Genomic DNA, 14778 nt, shown 5'->3' with positions numbered 1-14778 from the left:
TCACTGAGACAGTGCCTGTGCAGGGCCAGGCTCAGCCCGAGGCATTTCCTCCCCTCAGCTTGGGAATCTAACCAAAACGAGCTCTTTGGATTTATCCAAGACAACAGACTGGTCTGTTTTGTCCCAAGATGAGACTTTTTACTCTTGTTCTGGAAAGAAACTAAAGCATGTCTTGAAATCTGAACTTATGGATGTCTGTAAAGAGGCACAATGACAGTGATCAGTGTGCCTTGTGCAGTCCCATACCTGTGCAGTGGGACTGAGAATTGTGATTATCTGGATAATGAGAATGCTAGAGAACAGCAGTTCTGACCCACCTGCAAAGTCCTTCTGTAAAATCCTTCAGCAGCTTACTGCAGGTGTTCTAGTAGGTAACAGTGGAGGTTTTTATACTGCAGAGCTGTTTGCTGTTGTTTGAGGTGTCCCTGTCTTAAGCCATTTCTTAGCACTTGACTTTGTGAACAGTGTGACAGACCAGTGTGCTGCTTCTTAGCAGCCTAACCTGCTTATTTGGGTTTGTTTAAAGCCTATTATGTTTCTGGAATGCTAAGATTAATTATAAATACTTAAAAACTAATTGTATGCTGCATCAGTCTGGTTTTTATGGCTATACTCAGTCTTGTACAATTTTACTATATGCTTTTTTATGAAAGCCTTTCCTAATCTTGGAAACATATATCTTGGTGCAGGGAATAGTGCACGGTGCCTCTGCACTCCTCCAAACACTGGTTGGAAGCAGTCGTGTTTGTATTTGAGTAACATGGAATCCTGCCACTGAATCACAGCACACATTAACCAAGGAGCAAAGTGCAGCTGCACATTGATTCTCAGTTTCGGTGTTTCAGACATTTATGTAGCTCTGATGTTGTGAAAGGAGGGCAACAGCAAAGTTAAAACTAAAGCATTGCCCCAGGGGCATCAGAAGGCTCTGGGGAACACCGAAAATCCTCTCTGTGTATTTTGTGGGCCACTTCTTCCAGCGATGCCTAATATTTGGTGTTCACTCATGACCCTGTGCCCTGCATGCTGCCTACTGTAGTGTCCTTATATCAGACTGTACATTTATATACATTTTTAGCACTGGTTCTTCAGTAATTCTCTTCTTTTTTTAACAACTAGGGCAAACCTCCTTACGCTGCTTCAGCAGAAGAAGTAGCCAAAGAACTTAAGTCAAAATCCGAGGAATCTAAATCCTCACTTGTGTCTTCAGATGGATCCCTGGCTGAAAATGGAGTTGTGACTGAGGAAAAACCAGCTTCCCAGATGAATGGGAATACAGGAGACATCAGGGCTTCCAATCAGTCTGAAAGTGCCTTGAGTAATGACTCTAAAATGTGCAATACGAATCCTCACTTAAATGCACTAAATGCAGACAGTGTTTGCCATAAAGATGATGCTCTTGAGGCCACTGTCTTAAAAAAAGAAGAGTAAACTTATTTTTTATAGAGGGTGAAGGATGTTGGGAAGGGTCAGGATTAGGAATATCTGGAAAGAAAGAGAGCCTACAGTTACGTACATTTTTTCCTTTCCGTAAGAGAAAAATGAGGACTTTGGAAATTCGGATCCCTCTTTGATGTCAGAGATTTAAACAACACTTTTTTTAGTTTTAACCAGTTGTAGTCAAAATGCTACAATAAAACAAAAAACAAAAAAAAAAAAAAAAAAAAGAATGAAGAGCATTTGACTCCCGCACTTAAAACGAAGTATACATAAAGTTTAAACTGGTTATGACAAAAGCTTGTAGTTTTGTTTTTTGAAATATAAAGAAAACAAATTTTGGCAGTCTTTAAGTATATATAGCTTAAAACTATAATTTTTAGTACTTGGCACCATATGTATGCCATTATATTTGATTTTGCATTACTGTGTCACAATAAAGCTTTCTTTAAGGCTTTGATTTCATGATTATGGGGGGAAAAAGGCACAACCACAGTTTTTTCTTTCTGAAATCTCATCACCGTTGCCGTGGTTTTTTTGTGTTAAAAATGTGCAAACTCTCGAAACTACCAATTCTCAGTAACACTGCAGTTCTGCTGAGTTCAATAGACATCATACATATGTTACGAGCGAGTTAAACGGAGATAAACTTGAAATCATAGAAGATACAAATGACCTTTCAAAACAAACACAATGTGTTAGGAAACTTTTTGTGACTAATACCATGCATCCGTGATCAATGAACTATGTGGTTTTGAATCAGACGTAGACCATTAGTACTACTATTTGAGCTAAACTTCTGCATGGTTCATGATTTTTAAAGTGTGTAGTTAATATTATGCATGTTATTGTCCTCTTTCTTCCATTCTTACAAGTACTGTGCCCATTTGCAAAAGAAGAAAAAGCTAATAATCAGTAATAGTCCTATAAAAGATGTTAACTATGTTTAGTCATTGACTGATCTTGCTCTAACCTTAAAATTTTGTGATTATTGACCTCTGTTGCATTTATTCTAAAACTTAAAAAAAAAAATTATCTAGCCGTTTTGAATATCAACGTTACCCTGGTGTACTCATTGCTGTATGCATTATTGTTCTCTGTTGCTGTTTTATGCCTTCATATTAGCAAATATGAAATTCTGTGAAAAACAAAAAAAAAAAAACGCTTTGATCTTCAAAAAAAAAAGTACCCCCCTTCTGTAGCAGGAAACAAATGGCTTGTTCTTGAGAACTTTCCCATCAAGAATTTAGTATAAGCAAATATACCTGTATCATTTTGATGTTTTTGTTAGTGTTTCCAAACTTAATGTACTTCAAAATCAGAATCATTTCTTTATATTCGTTTTCATATAATTCTCCTGATGCTCTTCATCACACATTAGTGATCAGAAATGAGGTGTAATTCCCCATTCCCTGCCCGCCAGAGCTAAGTAGGTATCTTAATGTAAGTTGAAGGGAGTTCTGCCCCAACTCATGGATTGTGCAAGAATGAACTACTGTTGGGTTTGGCTGGTTGTAGATGGATTGTGGTGTGGTGTCTTTGAAGGCTATTGAATGCAACTTACAGTGCTTAATAAAAATCTTTATTCTTTTAGTATAAAATACTGTATGCCTTTTTTGTCAAGTATTTTTTTAATTAATATGTAAATAAAAGGTTTTCCTATGCCCAAGTCAAGTGGTTGAGTTACCAGGATCTGTGGTGTCCTCTTAAGAGGCAGAGGAGAGAAGCATGGCCTTTGGTTGTGGCTGCCCTATTCCTGGCAGTGTCCAAGGCCAGGTTGGACAGGGCTTGGAGCATCCTGGTCTAGTGGAAGGTGTCCCTGCCATGGCAGGGGTGGCACTGGATGGACTTTAAGGTCACTTCCAACCCAAATCATTCTGGGATTCTGTGATTCACTTATTTCTGGGGGACACCACACCTGGTTGGAGTCATGCCCTGGCTTTGCTGGTGTGTGCAGCTCCTTTAGATGTCACCTTTAAACGTCAGATGGTTGAAGAGATGCAAATAAGCCAGAAATAACAGGGGAGTTGTTCAAAGAAAAAGAACTGCAGGTGCTCACAGAGGTTGATGAGGGTGGACAGTGAGAGAGTGGTGAGCAATGCCTCTACAGAGCCGGGAACCAACGAGTCTGTTACACAAGATCCAACTGACAGAACACGAGGAGCTGCAGATTTACACCTCGGTGTAAACTGGGGAGCTTTCTCCCCTACTATGCCTGTCTGCTTGGTGCCCACAGCCATGTTAGTGACAGCCTGGCCCCCAGGCTGTGAGCAGTGGGCACAGCTCCCTCTGCCCTGCCTCAAAGCACAGCTATGTTTTCCACAAGGGACAGCAATCAGTCCTCTCTCCTTCCCGAGTCAGATTCCCCTGTAGCAGCCCGAGGGGTTGTGTCCCTGCCTTCCCTGCTCCATGCTGTGTGACATGCCCCATGCCAGCACCTGTCTGCTCTGACAGCATAACAGAGCATGACCCACTTCCAGGTTCTCATGCAGCTGCAGGGCACCCCTTGTCCCATTGGCCAGCAGGTTTCCTTTTCGAGCCCAACCTGGGAGCTGGAATGGCATAACTAGCATCAGCAAACCCAAGGTGCGTGGGAGTGGTCCCATGTGGCAGTGCCAGTCCCTGGTGTGGGTGCACTAGGAATGAGCTGGGAGGGGTGGGCGGTGAGAGCCCAGCAACGTTCTGTGACCCTGCACCCCTTGGGACGAGCACAGGGCTGCCTGCCTGCTGTCCCAAGCAGCTTCCTGTAGGACAGATGCATTTAGCACTGACACAGTCCCCTTACAGTGAACTAAACTGGCTCTGGAATCGGTGATCCTGTGGAATGACTGGCTGCTGCCTGGGCTTGCTCCTGAAGAATATCTTTGACACCTGAATTTATGAATAGAATTAGAATAGAATAGAATAGAATAGAATAGAATAGAATAGAATAGAATAGAATAGAATAATAGACTAGAAGATAGAATATAGGATAGGATGGGATATTTCAGTTGAAAGTGACCCACAAGGATCATTGAGTCAAACTGCACTGATCCCTTCAAGGCTGACCAAAAATTTAAGGACATTATCCAAATGCCCCTTGAACACTGAGTTTGGGGCACTGACCCACTCTCCAGTACCCTGATGCAGGGTCTGACCACCTTCTCGGTAAGGAAAGCCCGGGAGTATCTCATTAGCCAGCTCCAACACGAGTAAAACTGGGAGAATCCGCTCTTTGGGTGGGACGTGGGGCTACTGTCCGTTCTGTGCCATCAGCAACAGCATCGGGGCTCTTCCTTCACTAATTGTCTGTTAACGAGCAGTGATGCAGCCGGTCCCCGGTAGTGCGCGCTGTACCTCGGGCTTCCCCGGGTCCCCGCCAGGGCAGCGGCAGCGGGGAAGTTTTCGGGTCGGGGGACTCCTAGCGCAGCGTCCCGGCCCGGTTTTGTTCTCGGCTCCCGCCTGCGAGGCAGTGTCCGGGCAGCGGGGCGGCCCCGGGGCAAGAAGGCCTCGCCACCGCCACCGCCATCGCCGCTCCGCCCCTTCCTGCCCGGGGCTGGCCGGGCGAGGCGGGGCCGGGCCGTGGAGAGCCGCTGCCGCTCGGGTGTTCCCGGTCCGTGCTAGAGCTGCCGGAGGGGTGGGTTTCAGGGGGCTCTGAGAAGCCCTACCCGCGGCTGGGGCCGTTCTTTCTCTCGGTGAACAGCTCTGGTGTCCGCCGGACGGAGCCCCAGCTCCTGGTGCAGCCAGGAGGGGAATGGCGAATGGGGAATGAATGAGGAATGGGGAATGGGGCATGGGACGTGCAGCCATCGCTCCTGCGCTGGGACGAGATGAGGATGAGGCCGTGCCACGTCTTTTAGTGCTGCCGGTGCCTAGGAGCACCGTTTTCCAGCCCCGCAATTATCCAGCCCCACGGCAGATGGCAGTACCGGTGGTGGTGAGAGTCTGTGTGATCCTTTAGATTGCACCCAAAGCCTGTAAAGTGAATCCAGCCCCAGCCCAGTCGCACTGATCCGCCAAGTACAGGTGGGTCCCACCCGCTGGACAGAGATGGGATGAAGTGGCACAGTGTAGGATCCCAGAAGATAAGGGGTTAATAATGTGTGTTAATAATGTCTCAAGCACTGATAGCTGGACTAGCTGTGGAGCCAACCAAGGATAGTTGGTAATTACACCCTATTGGAAAAGAAAAATATGTGGCTGGAGAAGGGTGATGCAGAGGGAGGGCAGCACTTTTCTGGGACAAACATCCTTGTTCCAGTCTCTGGAGATAAGTGCAACGCAGTCCAGTGCAAGAACAGGAATGAGGCTGAGGAGTGAGCATCGGTTGTAGGAGGTGATCAAAACCACCCATGTCCCTCGAAGCCCTCTGACCCATATCCAGAAAGATCTGAAAGAATGGACTGCATGGGATGGGATGGGATGGGATGGGATGGGATGGGATGGGATGGGATGGGATGGGAGCAGAGGATTCATCTAACAGTGATTCCTCTGTTATCTTACTTCTGGTTCTTAACAGCTCTCAGCAAATAGAAAAGGTTCTAGACACTTGGAAAATCTCTTTTACCTGGGAAATTCCTGGGTGCTTTGAATTTGAGAAAAATGAATGTTCTGATGTCTCAGGAAGTGTCCTAATCCCTAGCGAGAGACAAAATAACTGGAGATCAGCCTGAGGCAGCGATGGGCTTGTGTGTCTCCCTCTTCTGTGGAGTTTTGGGCTAGAGAATGCTCATGGCCCTGCACAGCAACACTGTGAGGATCCCTGCCCTCTGTTTGGGCCTGTGCCACTTTTCTCCAATCAGTTTAAAAATACATATTAAAACTCATTTCAAGGTTTCAAACAGTGAACTCTATGATCAAATGGTGTTTTGCTGAGGCACCTGGGCACAGCTCCACTGCTCACCCTCCCCTCCCAAGGGCAGCCAGGCACCTTCTGGATTGAAATGTTCATGAAGAGCTCAGGACAGTGAGACAACCTCACCCATAAGTTTCTTAATTCACTAATCCCTGTTAAAATGATGAGTAAGATGTCTGAGCTGCCAGAACAGAGCTTCTACATTTCCATGCAGTATCAGCTCCAGTGTCCTCCAGCACAATTACAGATGGCCCAACTGACTATGGCACTTGGCAGTATTTACAAAAACATGAACGCTGTAAAAACAGGAGTAAAACCACAGACACACCACTCTGCTGCTAGGTATGGCATCACCTGAGGGCCAGCAATGGACAATGGAGAGCTGGACATGATTCCAACCCCTAGGAGCACCTGGCTGCACTCGGGCATGGCCCTGATGCCCTCTGTAAGGAGCACCAAACCCCCAGGGCATTCAGAGGGTTGGCTCACCCACTGCAGCAGCTGGGACATGATAACACTGGAATTCAGGTGGTGCCTTGGAAACAAATCTGTTTGCATGGAGATGCTCATGGGACTAAGGAAAGGGGATGAGAAAAATTCTTCACAGCTGATATGGGCTGGGTGAGCAAAGCCCATAAACAAAGCCCATAAAGAGGGAACATGGGCACAGAAAGTAGTGTGGAGAAGCTGCTTCAAGGGATAGTAATTTTGTTTGGAAAAGGCCTCCAAGATCATGGATCCATCCTGTGCTTCCATGCTCTGTAACATCACAACACTGGTTTCAGGAAGGGAGGGAGGCCCTTCGGGTTGCAGCAGCCGGTGTGTAGGGTGTGCAGAGGCACAAAGCCCATCCTGTACCAAAGGACATCCCAGTCTCTAGAGGCTCATTTAAACCCTGAGCTGAGTGGTGCTGGGAGATGTCCTTGGTATTGAGGGGCAGTGTAAAGGTGTGTGAAGCTCTGTGATGGCTCCCAAGCCATTCTGCCCCATCTGGCTGTACTCCCAGTACTTGATCTTCTACTTTCTGGCTGAAGCTCTGAACAATTAAAACCATGACCAATAGATTTACACTTAAAGAGGGCTGGTTTTAGGGGGCAGGTTCTTACATGGTGTATTGTGATGAAGGAAACAGGTCCCTTGGTACACTTTGAGACACTCAAAAGCACTGAGTTACAGTTTAGGACACGCACCTGGGGCCTCACACTGTGTCAGTGCACTTCCAGCTGTGTCAGAGGCAACCTGTGGCAGGGCTAAGTGTGTCAGACACACACAGTCCTGTGTGTGACAGTCCTGCCTGTGGCATATACATGCAGTGGGCAAGGGGAATGATCCTGACAGCACCTCTTCACCCATTCAACAACAACAGCTGCCTCTCTGTAGAAAATCTTGAAACTGAAATTTTTTGGCTTCATGAATCACCCTTTTCCTCCACAGGTGATTCTGAGGATTTTTGCAGACAGATGAAGAAAGTCTAAGAAATGTCAGGTTTAGTTTTTTGCTCAAAGACAAATTCCCTGTCACACCAGCAAACGTAATGGGTTCAAAATGAGTTAAAATCCCACCTTGGTTGGGAGGCCCTGGGAGCTCTCGCTCCTCAGGGGAAAATTGCCACTGGCCTTTGAACACTCTAGGAATAGAGGTCATTCCAAAAGCCCCCAGCCTGTTTGTTTAACCCCTGTCAGAGCCTTGGCATGGCATGGCAGCAAGGTTCTGCATCCTCAGCCCCGGCTCACACTATATGATTCTTCTTTGGCCTCTGCGTGGGAGGAGGTCGGTGGGGCTGTGCAGTGTTGGGGTTCATGGCCATTCAGTGCCTCAGTGTCCTCCCATAGCCCATATGCTGCTGTGATCTGGTTCTTGGTGGGCACAAGGTGTTCATTACCATCCCCTTGGTGTCACAGCAGGGAAAGGGCTGCTGTGAGCAGAGCTGGTGACTTTAAAAGCAGAAATTATACAAATGGAGAATCACAGGGTGCTTTGAGCTGGAGACCTTTAAGACCATCTCGTTCCAGTTTACCGTTTACCGCCCCGTAAACCCCCCATGTAGTTAAACCCCCATTAAGATCATGTTACTGAATAGAAAGAAGCTCGTTCTTTTGGGTTCTCTAGATGTGGACCAGCTGCAGTGTGTATCTGGTTGCCCCCACCCGCACATCCAGCCAGGCGTTATTCCCGCGGGTCACAGCGCACTTGCGGCCACTTCTCCGGGTTTCCTCGCCCTTGGGGCGGCCCGGAGCCCCCCGATCCCGCGGGCACCTCGCTCCTCTCCCGGGCTCTGCCAGCTGTCCCAGATACCTCCGGGCGCCCCGAGCGGGGATGCGCCCCGAGCGGGGTTCCCCCCTATTCCCCCAGCCCCCGAGCGCTCCCCGCTCCCGGTGCCCCCGCACCGCCCCCCAGGCCCCCCCGGCGGGGCGGGCGGGGGCGCTCCGGCTGGGGGCAGCTCCCTCCCGGCAGGCGGGGGTTAACAAAAACACGCGTTTTCCGCCGAGCCCCCGCCGCGCCCCGGCCCCGACCGGGGAGCCCCGCTCCGCCGCGCTCCGCTCCGCCCGGCCCGGCCCCGCTCGGCCCCGCTCCCTCCGGGCTGACGCAAGGCCGGGCCCGCCGGGGAGGCCGCGCGGGGCTGTCACCAGGGGGCACCGCCGCGATCGCCGAGCACCGGGAATCACCATCCTGGAGGGACAACAACAACAACAACAACAGAGAGCCCCGGCCCGCGGCGCCGGCGGGCGGCGGGACCTGGCCATGGCCCCCGGCTCCGGGCAGCCCTTCCCTGTCCTCCGCTCGCACCGCTCGCCCGCCCCTCTGGAGCCCTAAATCCACTGTCGCGGTTTTGTAGCGTTTTTTTATTATTTACATTATTTCTCTTTTTCCGCTCTCCCCTTCCTTCCCCGTGCCACCCCCCTCGGCGCCTCGGCCCCGCCGCGCTCCGCTCCGCTCGGCCGGGCGGGCGGGCGGCCGCGAGCGGAGCGGATCGGCGCGGTCGGCGCGAACATGGCGACGGTGCCCGTCTATTGCATCTGCCGGCTGCCCTACGACGTGACCCGCTTCATGATCGAGTGCGACGCCTGCAAGGACTGGTTCCACGGCAGGTAACGCACCGCGCTCGGCACCCCGACCCCGGCCCCGGGCCCGCCGCCCCCGGTGCTCCCGCCGCCGCGCTCCCTCTCGCAGGCCTTCCCGGAGCGGGGAAGGAGGAGCCGCGCTTCCCGGCGCCGCTCCCGCGCTCCTCGCGCGCTGGTTTTGTGTGTTTTGTGGGTTTGGTCCTGGATTCCCGACACAAAGCTGCTCCCCCCGCGGTGACACTGGAGCCCCGGGGTGGCGGGGGCCATTGTGCGCGCCCGGGGAGGGGATGGGGCCGCCCTGCGGCGACCGCCCGCGGCTCCGCGCCGCGTCCCTCCCGGAGCCGGGCCTGGGGCGGGGAGCGAGGGGCCGCGGCGGCGGCCGCGGGGCTCGGCCGCGCTGTCAGCGGGCTCGGCCCCCGCGCCTCGGCCTCCCGCCCGGGCAGGGCTCGGGCACCTCAGCCGCGGCTCTCCGCGGCGGTGGAGTGGGCCCGCGGGATGTTCCCGGGTAGCAGGGCGGCCATGGCCAGGGAGGGCCGGGGGCTGCGGAGAGCGCCCGCCCTGGCAGCCCCTCGGCGGCGGGGCCGGGCGGGGCGGTGGGAGCGGGCGGGCGAGCCCTCGCTGGCGCAGCGCCCGCCCCGCGGCCCCGCCGGGCAGCGCCCCCGCCCCCGGGGACCCCTGCGCACCCCCGGCCCTGCCCGAAGCCGGGGCCTGCCGTGGCGGGGCCGCGGGCAGGGGAGCGGCGGAGGAGGCCGGGCGGGGCGAAGGACTCGGCTTTTCGGCTCGTTTCTCCCCAAAGTGCTTCCCGGCGCGCAGACAATGGGCGGCCGCGGCGGAGTTGGGGCGGGCGGCGGAACTTCGGTGGCGCCTGGTGTGATGGGGGCGAGGGCGGCGACTGGGGTCCGAGAGCCTGAACAGACACCGCACCGCCCGGGCAGCCGTGCCGGCGAAAGGGGTCACTGGGCGAAAGGGGGTACACGCGGGGACAGCCCCCCGGCAGGACCCCTCGCTCCCTTCGGATGTGACGAAGGAGCGTCAGCGGCATCGCAGCAATTCCCCAGGAGTGACTGAAGTGTAAAAAGTGCAATTAAAATCAGGTAAATCACCTGGATGAGCACTTTTTACGACAGGGGTCCGGTCAGGTTAGGCTGTCGCTCTTTCATCGCAACCAGCGCCCAGCAGAGTCTCCGAACAGCTGTCAGAGGTGGAGGCGAGAGGCTCTGCCTGGTGCGGCTCACGGGTGCTCGAGCGGGCACTGGGGCATCCGCGGATCTTCCGTGCGCGGAATAAACTATTCAAGACGCTTTGCCGTGGCATTAGGAATGATGTTCTGCCGTTTAGAAGCTGTATAGAAATAGGAAGGGAAATACAGAAGCAGACAGTCCTAGTGCCAGTGCTGGCAGAAGGGTGCTCCGCACGTATGGTCCGGGACAGGAGGCTCGCAGGAATCGCGCTGGTCCGTGTCACTGAGGACGCGGGCACAGATGGTGAGGTGAGGCTGGAGAGAAGCCTCAAGCATGTGCACTTGAAACTTAGAAAGTTTAAGGACATGAAAAAATTAAGATTTTCAGGCAAAGTAATAACAGAGTGAATTGCTGAGGAGTAAACAGCAAAAGGAGGTAAACTGCTTGCACAGGATGGTGAATTCCCATTGAAACTGACAAAGAGAGGTTGCTTGTAGCTGATCAAGCAAATGATCATGTTGTGGGCAGCTCAGGGTCAATAGCAGGAGGAAAGGTGTTTAATTTTTTGGCGTAAGGGACAGAATTGATTTGTGGCACTGCTGGGGGGACGAGTTTGTACCCTTTTTCCTTAGTTTATAGTAGTGCCCAGAGGTTGATTTTAGAGAAAGAAAACTGAGGAGGAGTTCACTTTTCACAGTGTCAAAGCCTGAGATAATTGTATCAGAGAAGTTCATCGAGTATTAGGAGCAAACAGCTTATCTATGACACTGTTTGCTTTTCTTGGTAATATATAAGTAAATAAATAGAAAAAAACATCAGGATTTAGTTGTATAAAATTGTGTATGTCCTGGACACTCAAAGCACTGATGTTAATGTTTATACAAAACTGCAACAAAAATATTCAATGTTATATAGTACTGCAACAGAAGATACAATGTTACATAGGTTCGGCAACCAAATATGAGCCAGTGTGCCAAGCTGAACAGTGCTCAGGAGGATTGCCTGGTGTTTTAATCATACTTCTGTTTCTTTTTAACATGATGTACAGTGTGCAGTTCAGAAAAAAAAGGTGTCATTTCTGGTTTGGTTTTGTAGAAGCAGATCAGGTGTTTTCATGTTTCCCTTCTCACAGGGATTCCCAAATATCTAAAAGAAATATTCTTCATGGGTTTATTCCTGCAGCAGTCACAGTCTCCCTTTCATCTAAGGCTGGGCAACATCCCTGTGGCAACTTCAGCAGTTCTGATGGCAAATTGATATTTTCAGAGTATCTAAAGTGTGTAAGCTTATGTAATGTAGTTTAGAAGTTGGACACAGGGTAATGGAGCCCTCTCCACTTCTGGGACAAATGCACTGGGGACCCTTGGACACTGTTGAAGTGTGCTGAGCCGTGGAGCTGTTGGTGTGTTCACAGAACCCTGTGTCTCCTTATGAGACTGAGGTTTGATGATTCTTATTCTCTCTGTTTGCCTGAGCTGCTCCAGACAAGCAGCTTCCAGCTGTCTGGAAAGGACAGAGATGATCTTAGAGGCAAAGGGCACTAATGCCAAAGTGGGCATGGGACTGTTTGTCTCCTCCCCATGTCGTGTGTTCTCTGGTGTGGCTGTTTGGGCTGATGAAGTCCCACACACCTCAGTGCTCTGCTCTGAGCAGCCAGCCTGGTGCTCTGTGGTTTCCTGGCCCCTCCATTGCCTGTGCTGGCTCCTCTCCCCTTGGGTCCCATCCTAAGGAGGAGTCCTGGTGTTGTTCTGCCTGGTAGCAGGTCTGCAGGCAGCAGGGCCGGCCAGGGACTGGTTGGCATGGGAACTGGCTCTTTGAGGAAGACCAGGAAAGGAGGAGGAAGAGGGAGTGGTCTTGATGTGTGAAGAAGCTGAGATTCAGCAGATGCTATGGGTCACTCTGCTGCCTCAAGGCTAGGCCTGGCTGGACGGGAAGATTGGTGCCAGCTGTGCCACAGGCATGGGCCAGGGTCCCTGGGCCAGCCATGTGCTGCTCGGGCACAGGTGATGTGGGACAAGGGGGTTCAGCTGTATGGTGTGAGGAGCTCTGCCTTCTTCCCAGCTTGCAGGTGATGCTGCTGGCTGTCCGTGCCCAGTGACACTGTGCTGCCTTGCAGGGACACCCTCCATTCTCCCTTCCTGGGAGCAGCTTGCTGGCAAGTTGCTGGGCTGGGAAAAGTTGTACATGATGACCGGTCTCTGAGTGTCTTATCTGCAATGGAAATGTTACAGAACCTTGTATCCAAGACAAGTCTTTTTGTACCAGTTTGTTCAACTAGAAATCTAAATGGGGTTACTTGTTACAGCTGTAGGTGATGGGAGGTAAATTATTCATTTTCTCTGCAGTATTTTGTTACCTCTTCTTATAACCCATACCTGGTGCTGTAGGGATTGTGCTCACTAAATGAAATAACAAGTATTGATTTTATTACTTCATGTATATTTAACCTTCTTGCTCCAGGCCTAGCAGTGGTCAATAACTTAGTAAAAGGTTTAGTTACCTAAGAGCAGCTCGTGCAGTTATCAGAGCAGCCTGAAGTGATGGTGGGAGTTACTCAGGATGCCCTGGCACACAGAGTAAACATGGCTGGGTTAAGAAAAGCACTTCTCTGCTACACTGCAAAGCTAAACCCTGTGTGTGGGCAGATTTTATGCTCATAACAGAGCATTCAGCATTTTCCCTTTCAAAAACAGGTCTGATTTTACATGGCAGCATTTAGTTCTACTCTTTTATCCAGGCTTATCACTAGCTATGGGCAAATTGGGAAATTTGGGTAAAATCTGAAGATGAGGATAATCCTAAAACTAGAGTGCTATTTGCTTTGGTTTTATCACAGCAGAGGGAATCCCTGAGGTTAATTGTGCTGTGCCCAGAATGATTTCCTTTCATGTGCTGAGTTCAGATAGGACCAAAATGTAAGTTTTTCAAATAACTAAAAATCTCAGGTTATTTCAATTTTTCCTGAAGAGTTAGTTGACATGACAGGCTCAGTTTTTCTGGGAGCCTGCCCACAACAGGTATCATGAACGAGCCATGCTAATGCTTATACTAGAATGCTTTCGAAAATCCAAGTCTAAGTAATACCAAGAGTGGACAAGAGTTTAATTGAATTCCACACTACCAAGAGTAGTGTAGGTTCATGGCCTACATGAACTTCCTGGTACCTGAGAGCCAGTATAGATCACAGAAGATTTTTGTATATAAAGATTCTTCTAATTCTAGAAGATTTTACCAGATTTTACTTCTGAAAGGATAAAATCTTAGAAATATTAAACACAATTCATGTTTAATTAAAAAAAGACAAAAATGCTGTGGTTTAATGAGTACTCTCCAGCAGCCCAAGCATTGGGCTGCAGTGTTTTGTGAGCAGCCCTGTGGGCACCTAGGTACCCATTGAGCTCAGCACTAGCGGGATGACAGCCTTACCAGTCATGTCACAACAAAGAAATTAGTTCTGCAAGCAAAGGGGAACTTTTTCCTTTGTGCTGAATAGCTCCATAATAAAGGAAATGGGAAAGATGTCTTGACAAAAATTATCAAACAACTGTAACTACATATGAAGAGATACTGGTGACGAGAAAAATGTTATACAGTCACTCTAATGCTTTCCAAAACTCAGAGGCCACCATCTTTAATATTACCTTAATATATTTTCTTCTTTCTGACCAATATAAATTTTGTAGTAGCAGCATAGTATATTTACACTGAAAATTGAGTTGTGTTCTCCTTGCCCAGATAGCCCTCTCTTGTATGGCAGCCTGTAGGTCTACAGTTCTCAAAATATTTTATTAAAACATGGTTTGTGGCATTAAGAGTGTCTTATAAAGGTGCTCTGAAGCAGTGCTGGAGTTTTGTTTGTGCTACAGGTGAGATGATGCTCTGGAATCATGTGGGTTTTTCATAGTGACCATGTCATGCATCTTATCAGTGACTGATAACTCTGTAATATTATCAAATCTTACACTGGCTGACTGATACCAGTAGTAATTCCTTTCCAGAGTTTTATCTGAAAAAAAAAAAAAGAGCCTGGTCACAGTCTGTTTTATGACTTTATGCATGGCTATTTTTAGATGTTACTTGGCTGTTGCATCCAAGTACCTCTGGTATACAATATAATGGCAATAACAACATATTTGGCAAATCTCACCAGGTCTCTCGTTTAGATTTTTCCTGGGGTGTTGGTCTCCCATCCTGTGTGATGGCTGAGCATCTTCCCCTCCGCCCCTGACCCCCAGAGGGCACTGTCTGTGGGACAGGAGTGTCC

General features: G+C 49.9%; 2 protein-coding genes across 5 annotated transcripts in view; both read left to right on the top strand.

The window, feature by feature from the left end:
• The window catches only part of FAM120A (family with sequence similarity 120A), a 47979-nt gene extending 44938 nt beyond the window's left edge, over positions 1-3041 (top strand). For all 3 annotated transcript variants that reach the window (XM_053988972.1, XM_053988973.1, XM_053988971.1), the window contains one exon: positions 1120-3041. In XM_053988972.1, coding sequence (XP_053844947.1) covers positions 1120-1431 — 312 coding nt within the window. In that variant the 3' untranslated portion in view covers positions 1432-3041. The remainder of the gene's footprint in view (positions 1-1119) is intronic.
• Positions 3042-8900: 5859 nt separating this feature from the next.
• The window catches only part of PHF2 (PHD finger protein 2), a 54122-nt gene continuing 48244 nt past the window's right edge, over positions 8901-14778 (top strand). Inside the window, exon 1 of one of the 2 annotated variants that reach the window (XM_053989510.1) lies at positions 8901-9360. In XM_053989510.1, the coding sequence (XP_053845485.1) occupies positions 9263-9360 (98 nt within the window). In that variant the 5' untranslated portion in view covers positions 8901-9262. The remainder of the gene's footprint in view (positions 9361-14778) is intronic. The other variant, XM_053989509.1, reaches the window with a different exon arrangement.

Source organism: Vidua macroura, chromosome 13 (assembly GCF_024509145.1).
Source record: "Vidua macroura isolate BioBank_ID:100142 chromosome 13, ASM2450914v1, whole genome shotgun sequence".
NCBI lineage: Eukaryota > Metazoa > Chordata > Aves > Passeriformes > Viduidae > Vidua > Vidua macroura.
This window is presented reverse-complemented; position numbering and strand designations above follow the sequence as displayed.